Source organism: Lutra lutra, chromosome 9, assembly GCF_902655055.1.
Source record: "Lutra lutra chromosome 9, mLutLut1.2, whole genome shotgun sequence".
In the NCBI taxonomy this organism is placed as follows: domain Eukaryota; kingdom Metazoa; phylum Chordata; class Mammalia; order Carnivora; family Mustelidae; genus Lutra; species Lutra lutra.
The window spans coordinates 104,262,625-104,284,783 of record NC_062286.1 but is presented as its reverse complement, the minus strand read 5'-3'; the positions used below and the strand labels follow the sequence as shown (position 1 = coordinate 104,284,783).

Below are 22,159 nucleotides of genomic sequence, written 5' to 3'. Positions count from 1 at the left end.
ACCTCCAAAATCAGGTGTCCCCAATTGCATCAGAATCACCTTTGGAATTAAAGAAAAATTTAAATACCCAACTTTAGTCTGGGAGATTTAAGTTTAGTAGGTCTGTATTAAGGCCTGGTTATCTTTATAAAAGCCTCCCCAAGGGATTGTGACCAAAGCCATCATTGAGAAACATTGCCCCTGTTTTCCTATCTCCATCACTTTTTTCTCCATTTTCTCCATGGCCAGTATCTAGTTTCTTTTTAAATATTATCTTATCCTTCATTTTACCTCCTTCATGAGGTCTTCTTTGACCCATCCAAATATATATAGCTATTTCTTCTATACCACAGTTGTAGCAAACTTTCATTAGATCTTAGGTTTATCCCTTACATCCTATAGACCGCATACTTCTTGAAGCCAATGCTTCATTTATTTATAATGTAGACGCCATTTGTATAGGCCGTTGGGTGTCAAGATTATATGTAAAGAAATTTGAAGTTCTTCAGAAAGTGATTGATAAGCATGAGTTATGTTTTGCTAATTTAACCAAAAGTCTAAAAGCATAAAAAATACAATAGTTTTGGGACGCCTGGGTGGCTCAGTTGGTTGGACGACTGCCTTCGGCTCAGGTCATGATCCTGGAGTCCCGGGATTGAGTCCCGCATTGGGCTCCCAGCTCCACGGGGAGTCTGCTTCTCTCTCTGACCTTCTCCTAGCTCATGCTCTCTCTCACTGTCTCTCTCTCAAATAAATAATAAATAAAATCTTTAAAAAAAAAAAAAACAATAGTTTTAATTCCAAGACTGTGCTAAATTAAGATTTGCTAATCATGCTAAGTAGGAGAAAGGAACTAGAATTTTAAATGCCACTACTGTTTTCAGCAGTAGATGAGTTAATATTAAAGTAAATTCGGTGGTGGATTGGTTCCTTTAACACCCACGCTTCAGGTGCTTTAAAGCATGTGGGTCTCTTTGGATTCCTCAGGAAAACTGTCATGTTGGCATGTAGCTATAAAATGTGCTTCACTCAGAAACTGTAGTTAGTAAAGCAGAGGATTTTTGTTTTTCTTTTTGTTTTTTACTAGTTCTTTTGGCACAGGGGAATACTTTTAATAAATCGGCCTTGCTGAAAGATGGAGCACAGTATTGTTTTTAATAGGGAATGAGAATGTAAGTGCAGTGATTCAATGTACTTATACAAGAGACTGCATCCAAAAACGATTTTTTGATTTTTGTCAAACATTCAGCAAGGGAGCGATTTTTTCCCCCAATATATGTATGTGTGTATGTGTGTGTGTGTGTGTATTTTATATATATATAAAATTTTTGGTAGCTTCTCGAATTGTACTCTTTTTAAATCTCTAAATTGTATATTTGGGTGGGATTTTTCTTTGTCCTACAATTTTGTTAGTACTTGATCAGTAAACATTGTAACCATTTAGTTTGGGATACATACAGATATATTTTATAATTAGTACCCTTGAAGGTAGTTATTTATATTTTATTATTTTATTGAAAAGATATATATTTGGATTTCTGACAAGCCTAGGGAAATAATAAACTTTTACCCTGTCAGTGGTGTCTCTGTTTGCTGATATAAAACTCATTTCTAATTTGTCCCAGGTAAGATAATTATAATGCATGTATTAAAACATACCTAAAATTTTCTGTGCTCATGAAAGATGTACTAACTGGAAAACAGCCAATATAATCTCTTGGCTCTTGGCTTTTTATAAACTCATAGGTTTATAGCAATTTTATGGAACCATCCAGCCCTTTCCCTGACTTCTGGCAGCATTGTAGCTCTACTGCTCGAAACCTCTAGAAGCAAAATCAAGCTTTCTTCACAAAATGTTCCCTATAATTAATGTTAATCACATAAGTCCTTGCTAAGTTAGCTGGAAAACAATATTCTTCATAATAGGAAGTCTAAAGAGGTATTGGGAAATATATGAGGATGGTAAATGAAAAATGGAAAAATGAGGTTTCACAGGCAGCTGGAGATATTTGTTAGTAGACCAGTAGAAGCAGAAACATCTGGCCAACCTCTGGAAACACATGGCAAACTTTTCTTAACTGAACTTAATTTCTGTTAAGTAGTAATAATTTAAGAACTACAGTAGTAACTTAGTAGTAACTAAGTAGTAACTTAAATTGGTTTGAACATTGTGCAGTTTCCATGCATGTCATTTCATCCTCACCACAACCCTTTGTTCAGGTGGAACTAATAAATAGCAACGCGCCCCCCCACACACACCATTTTATAGATAAAGAAACTAAGTGGGTTGTTTTTGTTTTTGTTTTTAAGTACATACCTAGTAAGTGGTAGATCTGGGATTCTAAAACCTCTAATGCCAACTCACACTACCAAAAAGCTATTGTAAAAAATACTAGTTTTTCAAAGATCACCTTAAAAAGTATCAGTCAGGACAATGGTAGCAGCGTAGGAAAGACAGAAAGATCACAGCACCACTTCTGAAGTTTACCATCTTTGGCGTGAATAAGCAAAACAGATTCTAAAACACTTCTAGGAAATTAGTTTGTGCATGGAACACTGAACTCTTTAAAGTAAAATGATACACAAGCTCAAGATATTGCTATTTTTTTTTTATTTGTAGCCAACGTTTATTTTTATGCCTAGAAAAATACATGGGGGTGCTTAGGAATAATGTGCTGGGCAATTTGCTACTTCAGTGATAGTAATATAATCCCGAAAAAGCAAGCACGATTATTTTGTACTTTTTCTTGTTTTATTCAGCAATAAGACCATAATTTTTCATATTTAAGGAAGTATGAAAAATTTGTCGAATTTTAAAAGCTGAATACATGTAGCGTTGGATCAAGGCACATACAAGACTGGCCAAAGGGCGTACAATGCACTTTGGTTTTTTTGTTGGAAAAAAAAAATCATGGCAACAGAAGAATGATGTGGTTTTTAAACAAGTAATAGCTCACAATTCAGTAGGAAGCTAGAAAGAAATGTTACAAGTTCATTATGTAATATGTGGAAAACTGTGACAGTAATGGGCAGTATTCTTGATCATTGTGAAAGTAAATTGAACTTTTATGTACAGTGTTAAAACATTTCACATAAATCAGATCTAAATTTGATTTCTAGCATTTATTTTTCTTTTAAATTCTTCCTTATTTAAAGTACTACTTTCTGTGCATTTTTGAGGGGAATTGCTTATGGTTACACTACCTTTTTAAATACGTATAAGTGTTTCTTTTTTGAAATCATTTATGATAAAAACATTATAAACATTAACAATTATGTCTCTAGAATTCACTTCTCAAAAATCAGGATGGTATAGGCAAAACCAAAATGCAATTCTGGTGTTTGTGTTCATTATACTATAAAGTCTAAGTTTTCATGTTTCCTAAGTACAAATTTTCCCCCTAACTTAGAAGCGTGCTCACATTATTGATTTTGTGAAGTCCTTTATTCTCAAAGCCTTGTTAACAGTGGTTTTAATAACAGACTTCACACTCCTTTATGCCAGCTGATGTATTCAGTTCAGAAGATAATGCTTACTTTCTTAAGGATATCTAATTTGCTTAGAGTAAAAATGGAGATATGCAGCAAGTTTGATATTGCCCATTACTTCACAAATATTTTAATTTATTGAATACCACTGGGATAATACAAATTGAATAGTTGGACATTACTTCATAACTATTTTTTGAACTTTAATTTTTCTCATCCAGCCAGTTTTTTTTTTACATTTTATTAATACCAAAGTGAAAAATGGCCTGTGCTTATACTACAAGGATCTTATGTGAACTCAGTCCTGATTGTTCAACACAGCAAGAAAATTCACTTTCACAGTCAACAAGTCATCTTACTCAGTAGAACACAAAGTAAATGGTTTATAACTTCAATATTTGCAAGGAAAATACAGTACAAATTACTAAAAAATACTAAAATATAGAATTGTGTTCAGGCATCTCCACTACATCAATCGCAGCAGTAACCTGAAATTTGAAACTTTTAATAAAAAGTTCTTAAATATAAATTATATGGCAAATGTACAGTACATTGCTTTTTTCAGTCTCTTGTTTCCAGTGTTTTGCAGTAGAACAGGGTTCCTACCATCACCTCCCTTAGGTTTAAAAAAACTGAAACACAGTCTGCTACAAGGCCTCCAGCATCATGAGTGTGAGTGATCTGAGTCTGGAATACCACTGTCTCTGTAGCTTCGGTTACTACTGCTTTCACTGTGATTGTTTTTGTACAGATTCATTCCATTAGGAGGAAATATGGTGTGTATTACAAATTCCTCCTTTGAGATTGGTTCATTGCTTATCGGTAACATCTGAAAGGAAGTCTCCCTGATTTCCAGGATGGAGTTGTCCTTCTTAGTGCCAGCTTCCGCATAGTCATCCTTTCTTCTCCTCCCCTTGCTGTACGCACAGTTCCTTGAGAAGAGTGATCCATTCCTATGAACATACCAGCACACTAAAGCAAGAAGGGCGATGGTCACCAGGGCCACGGCCCCACCAATGATGGCAGCCAACGGTAAATTGGGATTTTTGTAAGGTTCTTTCTCTTGCTCTCGATTAAGGGTCGTTGTAGGGTTGTACATTCGAAGGGGTGCAGTTTCAGTCTCAATACAAACACGGGTGTCATCAAATAGGTAGAGGTTACTGGTTTCCATGGGAACCATGCAGACTCGATAGGGCGAATCAGGCTCCAGGGCTGTGACTAAGTATTCATTGCGTTCCCCTGTTACGATTGTTTCTGTTATAGATCCAGATGCTGGGCTATGACCCAGTTTGAGCCAACTGAGTCTTAAAGCAGTCATAGGTAGGACAAGTTTCCAAGAGATATGAATTGTATCGGAGGTGACGGATTTCACAGTAATTATAATTGTTTTTCTTGCTGGACTCCCTGTGGTTCGCTGATCTTTAGTGAGCTTGGGGTTCTTAATGTCTGGTTGTTTGGTCACTGGAGCTGGCCATTGTCCTTGAGCAGGATATACCGTGTTGGGTATTGCAGTGGTTATCTGAATGGTGCTTACAACTACACTGTCCTTACAATCAAACAGTTCTGCATTAAGGTCCTTAATAGCCATCCCCCGCACTTTTTCTGGGGCTTGGCACATAAGCCCACGCACATTGACCTTCATAGGCAGTGACTGTAGCCAGTCACGTACCCATTTCATCTTGCACCCACAATACCATGGATTGTTGCGAAGAATCAGTTGGGTTATATTGTCTAAATCATCAAAGATACCCTGAGGTAAATTACTTAGGTTGTTATTGGACATATCAAGTCGATACAGCTGCCTTAGATAAGAAAAAGCATTTGGGGGCACCCGATTGATGTGGTTATCTTGAAGATAAAGCTTCCTCAGGTTTGTGCCTGGAAGGTTTACTGGTGCAGCAGTGAGGGAATTCCGTACCAGAGACAGTTCTGTTAAGTTGACTAGGTTGAAGAAAACTTTATCACCTAAACCATGGTTGTTCAACAGGTTTCCATCCAAAACCAGGCGTTTGAGGCTAGTAAGACCTTGAAGAGATGGTGATGAAATAGTGGATATGCGATTATCATCCAAGCGTAATTCTTCTATAGTCCTGGGCAAACCCCAGGGGATTGTGCTAAGGTGATTACGGGACAGGAAAAGCAGTCGGAGATAGTTGCTGTCTCGGAAAGCCCCCTCTTCAATGCTAACAGCAGACACTGAGTTATCATCTAAATGTAATTCTTCCAGATAGGGAATTTTGGAAAGCGAATCATAAGTGATAGTCCTTATGTTATTTTCTTGCAAATGTAACTCTTTTACATACTTTGGTAGGTTGGTAGGAAATTCATCTAAACTGTTGTGGTAAAGGTATATTCTTTCTACTTTCAGCAAGTTTTTCAAATCTGAAGGAATTCCAGCGTTATTTATTTGGTTGTTCTGAAGGTAGAGAGTTGTAGCATCCTCTGGTATTCCTGTCGGAATGGATGTCAGAAAGCGATCATTACAGTAAATGAAACCTGCGTCACAGCGGCACACAGATGGGCAGGATTTAGCCATAACTGATAGAGGTGCCACCTGAAGGAACAGCCCAATTTTAGTCCCAATGAGGAGTATGCTCCAGGCTGGGCTGATCATGGTCAGCAGTGTTGAGGTCTTTGTACACGGTAACGTCAGAGCCCTAAAATGGAGTGAAAAGAAAGACAGAAAACAATTAGGTGAGGATACTTAAAATAGTACTCAAAAATAGATGTAGAAACTAAAATATGTATAAACGCACTTTTAATGTATTAATTTTTTTTTCTGCGTGTGTAGAGTTTATTGCAAGCTAACAGTGAACATGATCACATAATCTCTTTACCGTAAATGTTTGTAGTATTAAATTAAGGAGTATCATGTCCCAAATCCATTTGATTTTGAAATGTTAAATTTAACAAAAGTTTTATTGAGCATTTTTGTAATGTTTGATATCAATTCTATAGCCAGTCACTGACCAAGCTAATCAATTTTCTAATTTTTTCTTAATATTCATAATGAATTGACACATAGGAATATGATTTGTTGTATTGAAATAATATTACTGTTTTTAAAAATCAAAATTTGATGTCTGTTTCTTACAGGTACAGTTGTAGAAATGTATCCTCTTAGTATTCAGGAATAGTGAGTTAATAGATACCTCTTAAGATTCTGAATCCTAGTAAAGTCATTAATTTGTTTTGATTATTGATGTTAGTATTTTTCTTTGATTATTAATATTAAGTACTCTTACATAGATATTTCTAACAAGGAAATCAGAAGGAATCTTTTTCATCTATTTTAAGGAAGGAAAGAACACATAATAATACATCCAGCTAACCTAAGTGGAAAATTCCATTTCATATTAAACTAGTTCTTTCTTTTGTTCCCATTTTTTAATATGTTTCATGCTATATGACTTAATGGCCTTATGCAGACTTTTTATTATGTTCTATCTTATAATATGTTTCACAATGCATTTATCATTCTTCAGGTTCTAATCTAGAATATTTTTAAACTTTTCTCCATGGCTAGAGAGTTAAAGATTTGGACTAATCTGTTGTACAACAGGATGTCTTCAGCACTTTTATGTTTTAATTAGCCTTTGTAATTTCAGGCATGAAAATAAAACACTTTAATATTTTTCCTACCTTATTGAATGATGTGAATAAATTTTGCGTGAGTGAAAATCCAATGCGCATATAGTATTTTCCTGGTGAGGGGATGGGACTTATAAACTCTTGTTCAGTCCTTGGAAATGTTCTTCACTGTTTGTTCAAGTAATCCTATGCCGCACACACCTCCAGATCAGGCTCGCTGTTGTCAATGAACATTCCAGCTGCAGTTCAGCATGGTGGGCAAGCTCATTAAAATAGGAACCAGAAACAATTCAGCTTCCTGTTACTATGTAGAACACATGGCTTCCTATGCACTTTTTTTTTTTTTTTCTGATAGAGTTTCTGTGTGAAGGTTCCTTTTGTGTAGCTTAATTCCCTTAGTAGAAATTGCTCTCTTTAAAATTCTTATTGGCTCTTCTGTGCAATGTGGTCAGAGATAGTAACTTCAGATCCTCATGAAGAAAGCCATTCATGATGCTAAGGCCTGTATAGTAATAGGTTTTTCAGTCAGTTACCCCCCACCTTTATTCCTATCCAGGATTATCCAAGTATAAACTTTGTACAGTAGCTATATCCTGAGGTATGATTACCTGCTGTGAAATAGCTATTTCCAGCTTTTGCTTCTTGCTGCTTTCTCAGAATATCTGGTGCAGTCACGTTATAGAAGAATAGGTATTCTTTTTTAAGAGGTAAAACTTAATTCAAATATTCTTCATAGGAAAAAAAAGGAAGCATACTAGATTTCCTTTACATTTCTCTTCCTTAAAATGTACTGGATCTGAGCATCTCCTGTGAAAGCAAAACGTTTTAATGAACTATTAATAATGAACTTTAACACGATAAAGAGATTTCCTAGAAATTTAATTTCAGTTTATCTTTTAAGCAACACATCTTTCAACATAGTAGTTGGTGAAAAGTTGTTTGTTACTTCCCAATTTTACTATATAAATAAAGTAGGAGCTAAAGCTGAGATTGTCACCAAACAGATAATTTCTACTGTTAACTGACTGTTAATGTCACTTTAAATTAAACACAGAAGGAAAGCTTCATTCAAGAACCAGTAATTGCCTTCCATGGCTTTTGAATTCAGTTCAGGCCAATTTCTAGAAGTTTACTTTTAAATCTTAGATATAAAATGATTAAATGTTTAAAAAGAAGAAAACAAGTATATGTCAAAGAGGTGAGCAAATATGTAACAAGGATTTTTGACAAATGCCATGGTAACTTTTAAGAGATTTCTGAACATGGTTTTACAAAGTCATACAGTCTACAATATAAAGACTTGAAAAGAATTTGCTTTGGAATTTTTTCTTCTGATTTGCTCCGTGCCTTGTTTAAATCTTCCTGTGGGGCTCAATTTTCCCAGTTGTAGAATGTGAACGTCATCACCTTCCTCCTTAAAGGTATTTCTGAGGACTAGTTGATGATCTTGAAACTCTAGTTACTCAGGTGTTCTTGGCCAAAAGGTTGCACAGATGTTCAAGTAATTATTAGTTTTTCAGGAGAAAACAATTTTAATTTTCTTTTGTTTTAATCTATGTTTGAAATAGAAAGGACCCTATGTCAATCTATCTCCTTATAATGACCATTTGGAAAGCATATCAAAACCTGACAAGGTTTTGCTTTCTCTAGGTTCGAACAGAACACACCAATTTCCAGTAAGTATATTTTTCATTTCTGAAAGAAGAATTAAGGCTTCACCACCACCCCCCCACAATGATTTTAATGATGACTGTTTTGCCCATTACCTAATATCCATGAAGATTTTGGGGGGGAGTAGTCGTGGGGAAGTGGGTAGCATCAATATCTGTTATGCAGGGTGACCCATTCAGGGGCTTTCTGTACATGTAGAGAGCATTAGGGTATCATGGAAATATTTGACCCTGAAATTAAGGACTACAGTACATGCAATTTGCTTCTCCCTCAGTAATTACCTAGCATCCAACAAGGATAGCATCTGTTCCAGAATTCAAATACTACTGAAGTGAATGTTAAACAAGGCCAAAATTTGTTTCTGGTTCTATTTGAAAATTCATTGTCTTTTAGCTTGCTACCAAATATCAACACTGTCATAGAATGCATTAACAGAAGGAAACTTAAAAAAAAAAATACAGATCCATTTAATTTATTATTTAAGCAACTTGAAGCAAAAATAGCAGTTAGCAGATGGATAAAGTAGTCTCTAGTGGATCTTGCAAAATGCCCACAGAGGGAAGTTTAAATGATTTATTGTTCAAAGTGAGGTTTTACTCTGATACATTTAGGGCTTTGTTCATTATTGTTAAATTTCAACAGTGTATTTTCTTGAAAACTGTTGCTTTCATGGAATGTAAAAATGAAAAATCGAGCTGTTGAAATTATAATGACAGAGTTATTTTAAAAAATATCTGCTTTAAATATTTTCTAAGCTTGAAAATTATTCAACATTTAAAATAATGTGGTTAATTTAAACTAAGGAAACAATGACTTTTGTTAAACTGCATTAGAAGCTAATTAAAAACTATGATAAAAATCACTGGTGAGAACATGCTTAAAATGTTACCAATAATCAGGCATTTGTCATACTCCAGAACACACTTTAAACTTGAGGAGATGAATCTGATGAATGAGAATTTAAAAACTGTTGACTGTTTCCCAAATCAGGTCAGCCTAGAGTATGTCCAAGATGATGATCATAATGATAACTAGTGATAGAGTTTGTATCTGAACTATAAACATTTTATGAAATCAAGCTCTAAGAATATGTATTGATTTTTATGTTTTTAACCCAGAGAGAATGGAAAAAAAAAAATTCTAAATTGGTGTGAAAAGACAACTAATTTGTTTATTTTTCTTGTTTTACATCTGTAAAACTGCTTTTGCTCTGTTTGATATGCAAACTCACATTGTCATTAATACAACAGTGGTAATATTGTGGGATTAACAGCCTAAAATCTCATTAAATTCTTGGAAAATGTTATTCTCTTTTCCCCAAATTACATTAAAACAAAAGGCAAAATTATCAAGCAGGTTTCTTTGGAGAGGATACTCTTTGAGAAATAAAGATTCCCTCAAAATTCCTACTCCCTTTCTTTAAGCTCAAAACAGTTCATGTTTGATTGCGTTTTATATCTTTTCCTTCCTTTTTATATTTGAAACTACAGTGCTAGACAGCTGTTTTGTTTTGCATATTAAAGGCTCTAATAATCTATCTAAAATATGTGATCCTGCCCCCCATTCTAACACTTCCCCTTTTCTGAGCTAGTTCTACATATTCACGCAACAGAGATGTGGTAGCTGATTGTGAATGATAAAAAGAAAAATGAGCCCTACTGGTATGGACACTGTGGCCAGGTTTCCACAGCATCGACTTCAGAAGCCTTTATGTCTGCACAGGCTTGAAAAGAGGCCATTACTTCTGAATGAAAAGGAATTGATCTTTTAGAAAAATATTATTAATAGGGTACCTTGGGAAAAAAAACATAAATGGGACCCTAGTTAAAGGAATGTTTTAAACCGTTTTTTAATGGAATCATTACTAAGTAGATAGAATTTAAAACTGTGGCAAAAGGAACAACATAATCACCTCACTGATAAATCAGATTTTTAATAGGGATCTTTCTTGTCAGTTTCTTTTTATAAACAAAAATTGTGGAGTTAAAAAAGTATGCATTTATAATGTAATCATCAAGTCTGTTAAAAGCCTCCAATTTAGTTCCATAATACACCTAAGAAAGTATAAAATACATAAGGATGCTATCATTTTGAGATATTTTAGGAAAACTAATATAAAAATTAAGAGGTTTTATTGAATAGAAAACTGGCATTTACATACAGTCAAGGATTTGAGGCAATCTGCATGTTTATATGATTTCTGTTATACAATATTTTAGAGGTGGGGATTTTTGAAATGAGAATGTATTCTCATGTTTCGATCACTTAGATTAAGATTATATGTTGATAATATGCACTAACTTCCTAAATCCTTTATTTGCTGCCTTTGATTTAAATTGATTTCAATTCAAAATCATTGCTTATTTTAAAAAAATCTTAAATTGAGTACAGAGTTTTGAGATTTTCGTAAAGAGTAGTATTAATGATTTGCTTCACATAATGGTATCTTGATGGAACCTTTTAAAAAATATCAAATCTAAAAGTAGAACTTTTAATCCAAGTTAATTGCATTATTATTTTGAATAAAACCTTGAGAATGAAGAAAACAGATGCTTAATCAGATTTATCCAAGTCTTGAATATTTGTAGTTAAATTGGAATTTATATAATCAAAATTTACAGTTTTAGAAAGTAGTTTATTTATGAAGGGGTAAACTGCTGCTAGAAAGCACAACAAAATGATCAACCTGTGAATGCTAAGTCTTTTAATGACAAATGGTATTTAAAATAAGCTACATATACGGTCAAACTGAAAAACTGGAGTACATCAGGTTAGTTGATAGTGACAGCAAAATGCTTTCTAAGCAGCCTGTCTGGTAGTTAAAATTTCCACGATCATCAGATTTCAGGAAAGTTCCAATTCTTTTGTTTAATGCCAGGCAAGCAGAAGGACCTCTAACTCCCCTCTTGAGAGTCATGAAGTCTGAAGGGTTTGCTGAGCGGCAGAGAAGCAAGTGTGCCTTTTCATACTTGGTTTTATCCAGACTATTTTCTAGCCTGAAGAAGGCTGTGTTTTACTTATGCAAAATAGGAGATAAAAGTTCCAAAGCAAAGGATTTTTACTTTCTCCTTTTATGTTACTGATTCTTTTCTCTCAATAGATTTGTGATAAATGAATTCAATTCTCCTTCATTTATACTGGCTTTTAAAATTAAATCGAGCATCCTTAAACAAAAAGGCAAACTAGGAGGTTATCTTTCATGACAGTGGATGCTTCTTCCTTTTGTGATATTTAAAGCCATACTAAATGAATTAGAGAACCAAGACTTGTATGAATGAATGAGACATTTAGAGGGTCGTAAAGCAGTAGAGGACTGAGAGCAGGGAACAAGCTTTAAGTTTATGTTGACCTTTGAGCAATTGCAGTTAAACCTATATTTTTAAAAATCACCAACATTTTCCCATTGCAGACTTTAACGTTCCTTTTTCAGTGTTTGTGAGTACAATCTGGTTGATATGCTTTAAATTTCTAATATTCAAGTTTCCATACACGAATACAACAAATTTTTGTGTCCACTGTGTGCCAAGCACTGTGCTGGTCAATGAGACCATCCCAAATTATAAAACACTTTGTCTCTTCATTTCAGCGTAGGGTAATATTGATGTAAAGCATATGAAGAGGAAGAAAATCAACAACACATAAACTGATCAATCCACAGTCCAAAGGCACACTTTAAAAATGGTATTTAACCAAATGTGGTCTATGGGTTTTCTTTTCAAAGTTGCCACAGTAACTTGTGCACATGAAAACTGAAAGAATAAAGAACAAAAGCTGTCATTGTCTCATCAAGTGAGAGCAATTTCTCTCTCCTCTCATTTAAAGAGACTAATACCTGGAGAGAGCTTTTTAGACATTCCTGACACTTAATTTTGGGTCTAGGAAAAAGATAATGTATATGCAAAACAAATGAACTTAAGCTGCTGGTGAAATTGTATTTCATTCCTTTGTGACTTAAAATCTGTTTTCTCTGCAGTTCTCGTCAAGAGTCACGTAGATGTCCTAAAACCTGCTCTTCTATGCAACAGAAACATGGCTTTCAAAACTCTTTTTTAGTGTGATGTTTTACCAAATTTAGTGATGTTGATTTGCAGTCTGAAACTGGAAAATGCTTTCTGAAATGTATATTCCCTATTTTGGTTCTTAAAAGGAAGAAGGCTTTTTTCAGAAGACATTTACAAATCATCTCCTTGGAAATTGGTTTGTCGATGTATGATAAGTTTTGAAATGGTGGAATATTAGAAGTCAAGAAACAGCCCTTTTTATGCTCTGAAGAGAAAAATGTAGTTTCGAGAATTAATATTGCTGAGAGATTTACTGTAGAGTTTTTGCCCACTGGGGGGTGGTACACTCTACCAGAACACTGCTTTCAGAAGCCGCAAGTCAGATGTTGGCTGCTGCCGGCCAGTTTTTCTCTGGTTTAATTACAACAAAGCCTCCCGTTGAGAAGAGCAGTGAAGGCCTCTAGGGCAAAAGGTGGGAGGGAGGTGGGGGGGAAGGGGAATGAAAGGAAAAGGAGGGAAGAAATTACAGCCTTTGAAAAATTACTGAATCTTATTTCCCTCATTGACTTCATTTATAGTGGTCTTCATGGGACTTTAACAATTATTTATAATGCTATTAAGTAAACTGATTGAACAAAAATACTTAAGGTGGTTTAATTCAAAATTTTTAAGTTAGCTCTGAATCTTGTCATTAATCACATTCTTTGTATGTAGCCCACCCACCTTAATAAAGGGGGGAAAAGTTAAGATACACTGAAATTTTTCTTTAAGTGACCAGATTTAATTTAGTGTTGGTATAAAGTTGGCATATCAAAAATAAAAAGCAGAAAGAAGAAACAGTCATATAATATTAACATAAGTTAAGTTCTCGGCTACTGATTTTTGTAGGGTTTAAAATTGTTCAAAATAATCCAGAAAGAGGAGGGAGCCTTAGGGTGTGTGGCCAAGAAAAGCACAGACAAATCTCTCCGCAGTGCACTTGCATGTTTAAAGCTGATAATTGTATTTTTCATCTGGAGACACTGAGTGTTCATTAGGGTCTGGTGTCCCTAGGCAGGAGATGCTGAACGTAATTGGGAGTTTCTATTTGATTGGGCAATATAGTCTAGAGAAGAAACTGGGGTAAAGATAATTAATAGCTTGCTAACAAAGTCTGACAGCCACAAGATTTCAACCAAATTTATTTCACACCGCTTCATTTAGCTCTGAAAAAGTTTTGATAGAATTGGAGGCTCCTTAATTAACACTTGAAAGCGAAAGAAACATACCTTCTATTTTGCTGCCACATTCAGTTATGACAAAATTTCTGTTTTTCTTTTTTGTAAAAACTTTATTTGCTGTTCAATTATGTATTTCACAAATGTTAATGTTTAGGAAGTATTTAGTTGGGCATTTTGAACCTGATCATCATTGATTTAAAGGGGGGGCAGAGAAATGAAAAGCTCAATTAATAGCTGATGGTTACTGTAGAAGAACAATATTAATGAATTCATTATGTTTATTTGATAATATCTTTGCTGATTCCTGGATTTGATGTGATTTGGCAGTGCTCTATTAAAAAATTGGATGTGATTTTCCTATATAAATACATACAATTACATTTTTGTAACTCTGTTTTTTTATTTCAGGCTAATAAATATATGTGTTTGTGTAACTAGGTGTGTATATGTTGTATACACACACGTATTTGCAAACTAAGTAGCATATCTCTGATTTAATCTTCTTTGGGTTTAAAACCCCATTATTAATATTGGTAGTAATGGTGATAATAATAATTGGTACTTTTAAAAGATTAATTCTTTACTCATTTCAAAAGAGATGAGTATCAATCATCTGTCACTTTGGGGCAGGCATAAATGGTTATCTCAGAAGAGACAAATTTATTCTTTATGCCTTATGCTAGTCAGGATATTCATATGCTGCTCGGGATAAATGAAAGCCATTGCTACAGATGATGCACCTTTCAAGTGGCTTTATTCATGCTGTTTGTTGCTAATAAAATAACATTTATGTGCATTTTAGAGCAGATTCAAGAAAATTTGAAATAGCTATTTGTCAAAGGCATTCGAGAATCTGATTCTAAAAGTGGCAAATATCAAGGCTTTTTTCCCCCTTTTTAATTTTGATAGATAGATAGATATCTACCCCCAGATGTTGAAAAATATAGGCCTGTTGCACTTTTTGCCTCTATGCAACCATTTTGTTTCAGACCTAATTCATTGAAAAAAAATTTTTTTTTTTGAGAAGATACATTTAATTACTTTTGGAAGCTCTGCTGTATAAAATCATTTCTTTCAATATAAAATTTTCTTATTGTAAGTTGCAACTGAATGGATACTCTGCACATCCCACTTGATGAGGACTGTACTCATTTTTCCCCCCCTGCCACCCCGAACTCACTGCATACATCAGGCATAGCTTCCGCGCTGAGCTTTGTTAGTTTTTCTGAGTAGGCTATGCCAATTACTATGCTAGTCACATACTACATTTGCCCAAGCAGTGGATTTTGGCGTTCTCCTGGGGGTGGGAGGGAGGTATGGTTGGGAAGAAAGTCTCCCTCTCCTCTGAGCTGAATTCACTAGTTGAGATTTGCAAGCTTGAAATGCTTGAAGCAGCTCTGGCAGGATAGCAGAGCAGGCTTTAAAATCTAGGTGTAGCTGTTAATCCTTACAGAGGCACAGAAGTATCCAGGAGTAGCTCGGCTAGCTGTGAGCAAGATGTATGCTTTTCATGTACTGCGTACTCATGGGCTGAGGGATTATTGATTTTCTTTCACAGTTGTAAAAACAGCAATTGGTGATCATACCACACATACAGTACACACCAAGTTAGCAAGACCTTTCGCTTTCCTTTCTCTGAAAAAATCTGCCTTGTATTCTTCAGTATTTAACATTTAACTTTCCAACTTAAGGTTTTCCATAAGGCTGTTTTCAAATCACAACTCTACGTAGCAGAAAATAGCCATTAATTATTACTTTTTAATGAAAGAAGGTTTTAAGAAACTTCTTGCATTTGGCTATATAGTCAAATTTTCCCCTCGCTGGCTCGCACACACATAAATTGCTCTTACTCGTGACAGAGCAAGCATTCATGTTTTGATGCCTCATGGTACTAAGTCATTTCTGTCTAAGGAGTAAAAACCAAGCAAACTTTCTGGGACAATCTTAAGGAAAAACATGGGAAACACTTACCAGGAAGACGAGAAAAAGCAATCCCATATATACTGCTGCTATAGCTGTAATTCCACTTACTGTGAACTGGAGTAACAGCCCTCCCCCTCTCCCAAGCTCCGCGTTCAGTCCACACAAAGCCAACAGCAGCTGCAGGCAGAGCTTGTCCTGCTTCGGATCACTCCTACACTGAGGAGTGAGCGAGGGAGAGCATTCCAGTTTACTGCACACAGCCCACCTCCAAGTCTGAAGTTAAAGCTTCACCTCGCAGTGGTTGAAGAAGGGGGTGATGTCATAGATGGGCAGGACTTAGCCGAGCTCTTGTTCAGTGAGGTAACTGGATAAACAGATGAGCTTTGCAAACGCTAGAGGGAGTGAGAGAAGCCAAAATGAGGCGCTCAGCCTGCCAAGCTGGGATGCCATTTGGTTTGTAGGCAGCTTTTTGGAATTTTCAACATTTTCTGAAGTTTAGTACAACCAGGTAGTGGTAGCCAGCTTATTAAAAAAAAATAAAAACGAGCATGTTTGGATATTTCTAAGAGTACAGTAGGAAAACACAGGTTCTTTTTGTTTTGTAAGCTCTATGTATTAAAAAGAAGTTAACCAAAAATCCTATTATTTTCATTATTGAATAGTTCCAATAGTGTTGTAATTTTGAAGGCTGGTAACTCCAACTGTGAATAATTATTCGACAAATGAGTAGAAGGCAGATTCACATAAATAACTGAGGTATTTAAGGGAAGGGGAACAAGAATGACAAAAGGTAAAGAACCTTGAAGTAACCAGTTCTTTTTCCTAGGGATAATGAGTAACTTATTGTACTATATATGTTTTAGGAAATGAAACTATTTTTCACAGACTTCCACTATTTCCATCTTTTTTGAACCTGGCAGATAGTAGATATTTTCCTATTTAGGGAACCCTCCCTAAATATGAAAAGTTGTAGAAAAAATAAATAGATTCTTTTCCTTTATGGTATGTTTTTGCTGCTCTAAATATGGATTAAGGTATAAACAACTTAAGAAAAAAAACCTTTCATGGGTGGTTTTGCTTTTATTAAAATAATTTTATTTTAATTTTGGTACATGAATAAATACTGGACAGTTATAAAACAGACATAAATGTCTGTATCTAATTAGCAGAATGGTAGACTTTAAGATTCAATTATGATTTTCATAAACTGGTTTCTACTATTTGGTCAACAATTGCTTTGGGCCCATACTTTTCCACTAAGTTCATTTCACTTTTTAGTCTCGCTGGGGAGAATTTTGTTTTTATATTTACCTGGAGGGCAATTTCCTTAAACTTAATACTACTTGTTTTAGTTTTAGAGGTTCACAACATTGTCTTTTGTGTTTTTAAAAAAGGTTTCTATGAATGTGTGTTTCTGAAGGAGGCCAGCTAATTGTCTTCCCCAGGAGTATTTGGTTATGGTCTCTTCATTAGCTTCATTTAGTTTATTTATTTATGTGCTTTTTTGATAGCAGTTTGACCTTCTGAATTCCCCTCCAAGAATGGGTGGTATCAAAGTAGAAGGTGATCCCTTGATAAGAGGAATATTGACCCCTATTGTTCCCTGATTGCATTTTGGCTGGCACTGAGGGCAGACCCATTACATCCAGGAGTTTTAGAATTCTGATGCTTGTTGAAAAGCCAATTTCTTAAAAATGTTAGATAGCACAACTAAAGCTGAGATTTAGCTGCTGACTTTTTGGGGGAGAGGTAGGTGGGAATAACATAATCTCTCACTAAAGTGTGAATTTTCTTTTCTGTTACTGTAAAATACATGAATTAAATTATTTTATGAAATAATTCTTTCTAGAGGCTATTTTCAGATGGGAGTTGTTTTATTTAACAAGGACTTTTTGGTTGGCCAAATTACTGTGGGCTTATATCCATATTTAATCAGTTGTATTTCCATTCAGGCAGACCTTAAACTGAAAAGAAAGATGAATGGACAGTTTTTGGTTATAGGTAGCTAAAAGATGGTGTACTGGCCTGGGAGTTAGGAGTTTCTGAGGTTTCTATTCCCTAGGCTGCCATTTGTTTGTTATATGACTTCATATCATGTGTTCTGGCCTTTGGTTTCATCACATAGCAAATAAAGGCAGCAAGAATTTACTGAATGCCAATTATGTACTGTTCTTTTTTTTTTTTTTTTTAAGATGTGGATTAAAATGTAAAAGCCAAGAGACTGTGAAAAATATTGTTTGTCCTAGAGGCACTGATTTTGAGGCAAATTCTAAGATAGTCCGCATCATCCTACCCTGTCCAAATATATACTCTTTTGCTGCTTCAATGTGTTTTTTGCTTGTTTGTTTGTTTTGTTTTTGTTTTTGTTTTTTAGTTTCCTGCTTTTATCAGCTGCCTAAAATTCTGCCAGTTGGAGGTGAACTAAATAAAATAATATGTACATCTCTGGAAAGATTAAAAGTTACCCTGAGTTACTATAGGCTGCTTTCCTTCTTTGTTACCTAAAGGAGATTAGCTGTAATAAAGGGATGGCTGTCCAGGTTTGAGGGGAAGGAAGACAGGCAATTTTTAGCCTGATGCTCTTTAGACTGGTGATAGGAAAGGAGAGGCTGATTCTTCCTACAGAGAGAACTCAGCTCAGAGAGGAGGAGCCAGTGCAGTCTAATGTTGAAAGGCCATACTGGGGTTCCATCTTGGCTTTGTCACATGACTGTAGACAAATCATTAAATCTTCCTGAGTTTATTAGCTCAGTGTCTGACTCATAGTAAATACTCAGTGAATGGTGACAGCCATTATTAAGATGAGGGCATCTGAGTACCTGGAAAAAAGGGACATCAAGAAGTAGAAGAGTGCCCAAAGGGAGGTAAACAGACAGGAGACAGTCAATGACAGCTTTTTCATGCTCATCTTAATTTCCCTTTGGAGTGGTTCTGTAGCCAGGGCATGGGGAGGAGATGAGCAAGTAGATTTTCTTGTTGATTTTTTTTTTTTTTCTGTTGTTCTGGTTTTCATAGCCTCATGGTTTCCAAGGATTTAGAACTTAGTTGAGTTCTAGTAGGTGTTTTAAGGTTGAAAAGGTGTTTGTTGGTTTGTGTTTCATTCTGTTTTGTGGGCTAGTCTGTGAATCTAATGCTGTGCGTGTAAAAAAATCACTTCAGATTGTAACAGTTGGCCTGAAAATGAACTGCATCCTAGTTTTAGAACTACACTGGTCATATCAAAGAACTTTGTGTTTTTCTGTTTTTGCGAGAGGATTTGAGGCATTCCCTAGTGGAGAACAGGGGAGATTGGATTTGGAATCAGGTTTCCCAGGCTCTGCCATTTACTTGTGCATCCAACCACAACAACAATAAATCCAACCTCTTTTAGTGTAAACAACTCCCAGCTGAAAGTGACTGCAATACATAATTATTCCATGGAACAGTTTAATCCAGGAATTTTAACTTGTCTTGACTTAAGGTACCTCATTCATTTATTCATTCATTCATCTACTCATTCATTCACTCATTGTGTACAAATTCATTGAACATCCCTATAAAAGAAGGTAGTAGGAGTAGATGATCCACCAGACAACCTGCTGCTACGCTATTTGTGATTTAATCTTAGAATGTATTAAAATTCTTTTAAGTCTTAGAAACATTCTTTATTATTTTTCTTCCATTCAACATTTTTCATGAGAATTAACTCTTCAAATTTGGGTAAAAAACAAACTGACAAAAAAACCCAGCTCAGGCTTTGGTATATCAAATGCCTTGGGCTATTGTAGTTGAAAATTCTTTGGTTGTAAGTCATTGAAAGTCCAAGCCACATTGTCTAATCAGATATTGGAATCTATTGGTTCATATAACTGAGAAGTTCAAATATATGGCCTGGCTTCAGGTAAAGCTTGATACGGTGGCTTAAAATGTGTCAACAAAATTACAGTTTCTCTCTGGCTCACAGTGTTCTGCCTTTTTCAGGGCTGGCAGCCTCCACAGGCTATATGCAGTGGACTTTTGGCAGCTCCAGGCTTTTCCCTTAGGCAGTAACAGTTCCACATATCACATTCCCATATTATGATGTTCAAGGGAAGAGAGGTCACCTCCAGAAGCTCCCGCATATAACCCTGCGTTCAATTTCTCTCATTCCTGAGCTTATGACAGGGAGGTGGGGAGGGGGGAGTATGTTGGTGAGCTTAAGCCCCCTGTAATAGCTGTAGGTAGGGTCTACCCTCTTCAGACACATGACTGAAAATGGAGGTATGGCTCAGGGGAAGATTGGGCACTGTTAGTCTGAGAGGGAAGGGACGGATGCTGGAGATTAGCTCATTTTTCAGAAGCCTTGACATGCTGAAACTTGGGCATGTTTTATAAATTTATAAACTTGGAGCTGCTCTTTTTCATTTTCTTTCTTTCTCTCTCTCTTTCTTTCTTTCTTTTCTCCTTCCTCTCTCCCTCCCTCCCTTCCTCCCTTTTCTTTTTTTCTTTAAGCCAGAGTTTCTGTTTAAATTGCCAAAACATCTTTAAAAGATTTTCTATTTGTAGACCCTCTCAAGTCTAGCCCAGTTTTTTTTTTTTTTCCTGTCAACAGGTAGTGATGCATGTCAGGGCATATCACTACTACATCTTAACATGAGCCTATGGGATGTTAATAAAATAGAGAGTGCACATTCAGCTATCTGTAATTCTGTGAAGTCAGGCCAGATGCTTAATGCACCAGTTAGAAACTGTACCAAATCTTTCTGAACAATTCCAAAGGGTATTGGAGAAATAATTAGATTTTAGCAGGTCACAGATGCCTTAGAATACTAAAAGGTTTAAAAATGCTATATTAAACTGTTCTTCTGATATTTGCCTTTTATTAGTCAACACTTAAAATGTACCTAAAAACAATCACATATCCCTTTTAAGTATGTTTCCAAAACATACAGCACTGGAGTGAGATCTGTCATTACAGGACTTGAAATAGAAATCAAAGCAAAATCAGAGTGGTTATTTCCCTGCCTGACTGCTTGTCTGCCCACCCTCTGGAATACCCTTCTTTCCCCTACCCTGAGTTGGACTATTACACTTCAGGAATGGGGAGAAAAGGAATTTAAAAGAGCAACAAAACAACCATCTGAGAAAAAAAAAAAGCACCTCTTTGGCCTCTCAGGAAAGAAAAGAGGATCTGGGGTTCAGAATAGGTTAGCACTTAGCCAAAAGTGATGTGGTGAGGTAGCTGGCAAAACTGAAAGCCTGCAGATCCCTCCGTTCTTCCGTCGTCAGTGCGTCTTCTGTATGGCCTGTATGTAAATGGTGCACTGTGCCACTCCCGCTTGGCTTGCAGTAGGCTGTACCCTTGACCCCTTCATACTCCCAATGTCCTGTCATCTTTGTCTCTTTGTTTTAAAATGCAAAAAAGAGATTATTTTTTTCAATGGACCTTGGGAAAAAACGGCGACTTGGACTAAGCAGAGTGAGTGAATTCTCCCTCTGATGCTTACTTTATGTGTGGCCCTGGGAAAAAAGCTTCAGTTCTTTGAGTCCTAGTTCTCTCATTTGTGAGGATGAAGATAGGGGACCCTCATTCAACTATTATGGACTTCAATAAAGCAGTGCATATAAGAGTTCATTACTAAATTTGACAAAGCACTTACCAAGACAGAGCTAAAACCTATGGGTAGTTGCTTTTTATCTTCCTGGTGATGAGTGGGGCCAGGATCCATTCAAAAGGCACAATCCATTAATGTTAAATTGAGCAGTGTGTTTTAACAGTTTATCTTTGGGAATGAAACAATTTAAGAAATGCTTCTGCCTACTGTCCTAGATGCTCGGACCTTGAGATAACAGTATCTAAGGCTGGTTCTGAGACTTAATTACAACCAAAGAACAAATTCTTTAGCCTTGGAAATTATTAGTATAAAACATAGCTTTGGATGAATGGCTAACAGTTAATAAGAGCAGATGAGTGTATATCTAATTATTGAAATGGGTATTTACAAAATATACAAGTGCATTGCCCTGGAGCCAAGTGATTCTCTTTTAACAGCTGGCTGTTGCTGCTAGTCTTGACCAAAGCTGTCATCACTTGCAACCATCTTATTATTTCACTATTTTTGGAGTATTAGCGCTAATTTTAGGTACACAAATAGACCTTCTGAAAAGAAGATTTCCTGAAATTGTTGTCAGATTTTTATTATTTCTGGAAACCAGCACTGTAGTTCTCCTTCTGTTTGAGATTATCTTTTTTAAGGATTGCTGTTTCCCAGCAGTCCAGATTACTTAGGTACATAAACATGTTTAATGTTGAAAGAACGTGGTTAG

The 22,159-nt window shown here is 35.7% G+C and overlaps 2 protein-coding genes across 4 annotated transcripts in view; one reads left to right on the top strand and one right to left on the bottom strand.

Annotated features, from left to right (window-relative positions):
* Positions 1–22,159, top strand: part of MACROD2 (mono-ADP ribosylhydrolase 2) — a 2,010,404-nt gene that overhangs the window by 328,524 nt on the left and 1,659,721 nt on the right. The window lies entirely within an intron of this gene.
* On the bottom strand, positions 2,582–16,146 carry FLRT3 (fibronectin leucine rich transmembrane protein 3). 3 transcript variants are annotated; one of them, XM_047744578.1, is made up of 3 exons: positions 15,923–16,146; positions 7,111–7,866; positions 2,582–6,125 (listed from the first exon to the last, which is right to left on the bottom strand). In XM_047744578.1, exon 3 carries the CDS (start codon positions 6,080–6,082, stop codon positions 4,133–4,135), a length of 1,950 nt encoding a protein of 649 aa, XP_047600534.1. In that variant the 5' UTR covers positions 6,083–6,125; positions 7,111–7,866; positions 15,923–16,146; the 3' UTR covers positions 2,582–4,132. The 3 variants fall into 3 exon arrangements, with proteins under 3 accessions (XP_047600534.1, XP_047600536.1, XP_047600537.1); XM_047744580.1 differs by having other exon boundaries at positions 7,668–7,866; XM_047744581.1 differs by lacking the exon at positions 7,111–7,866.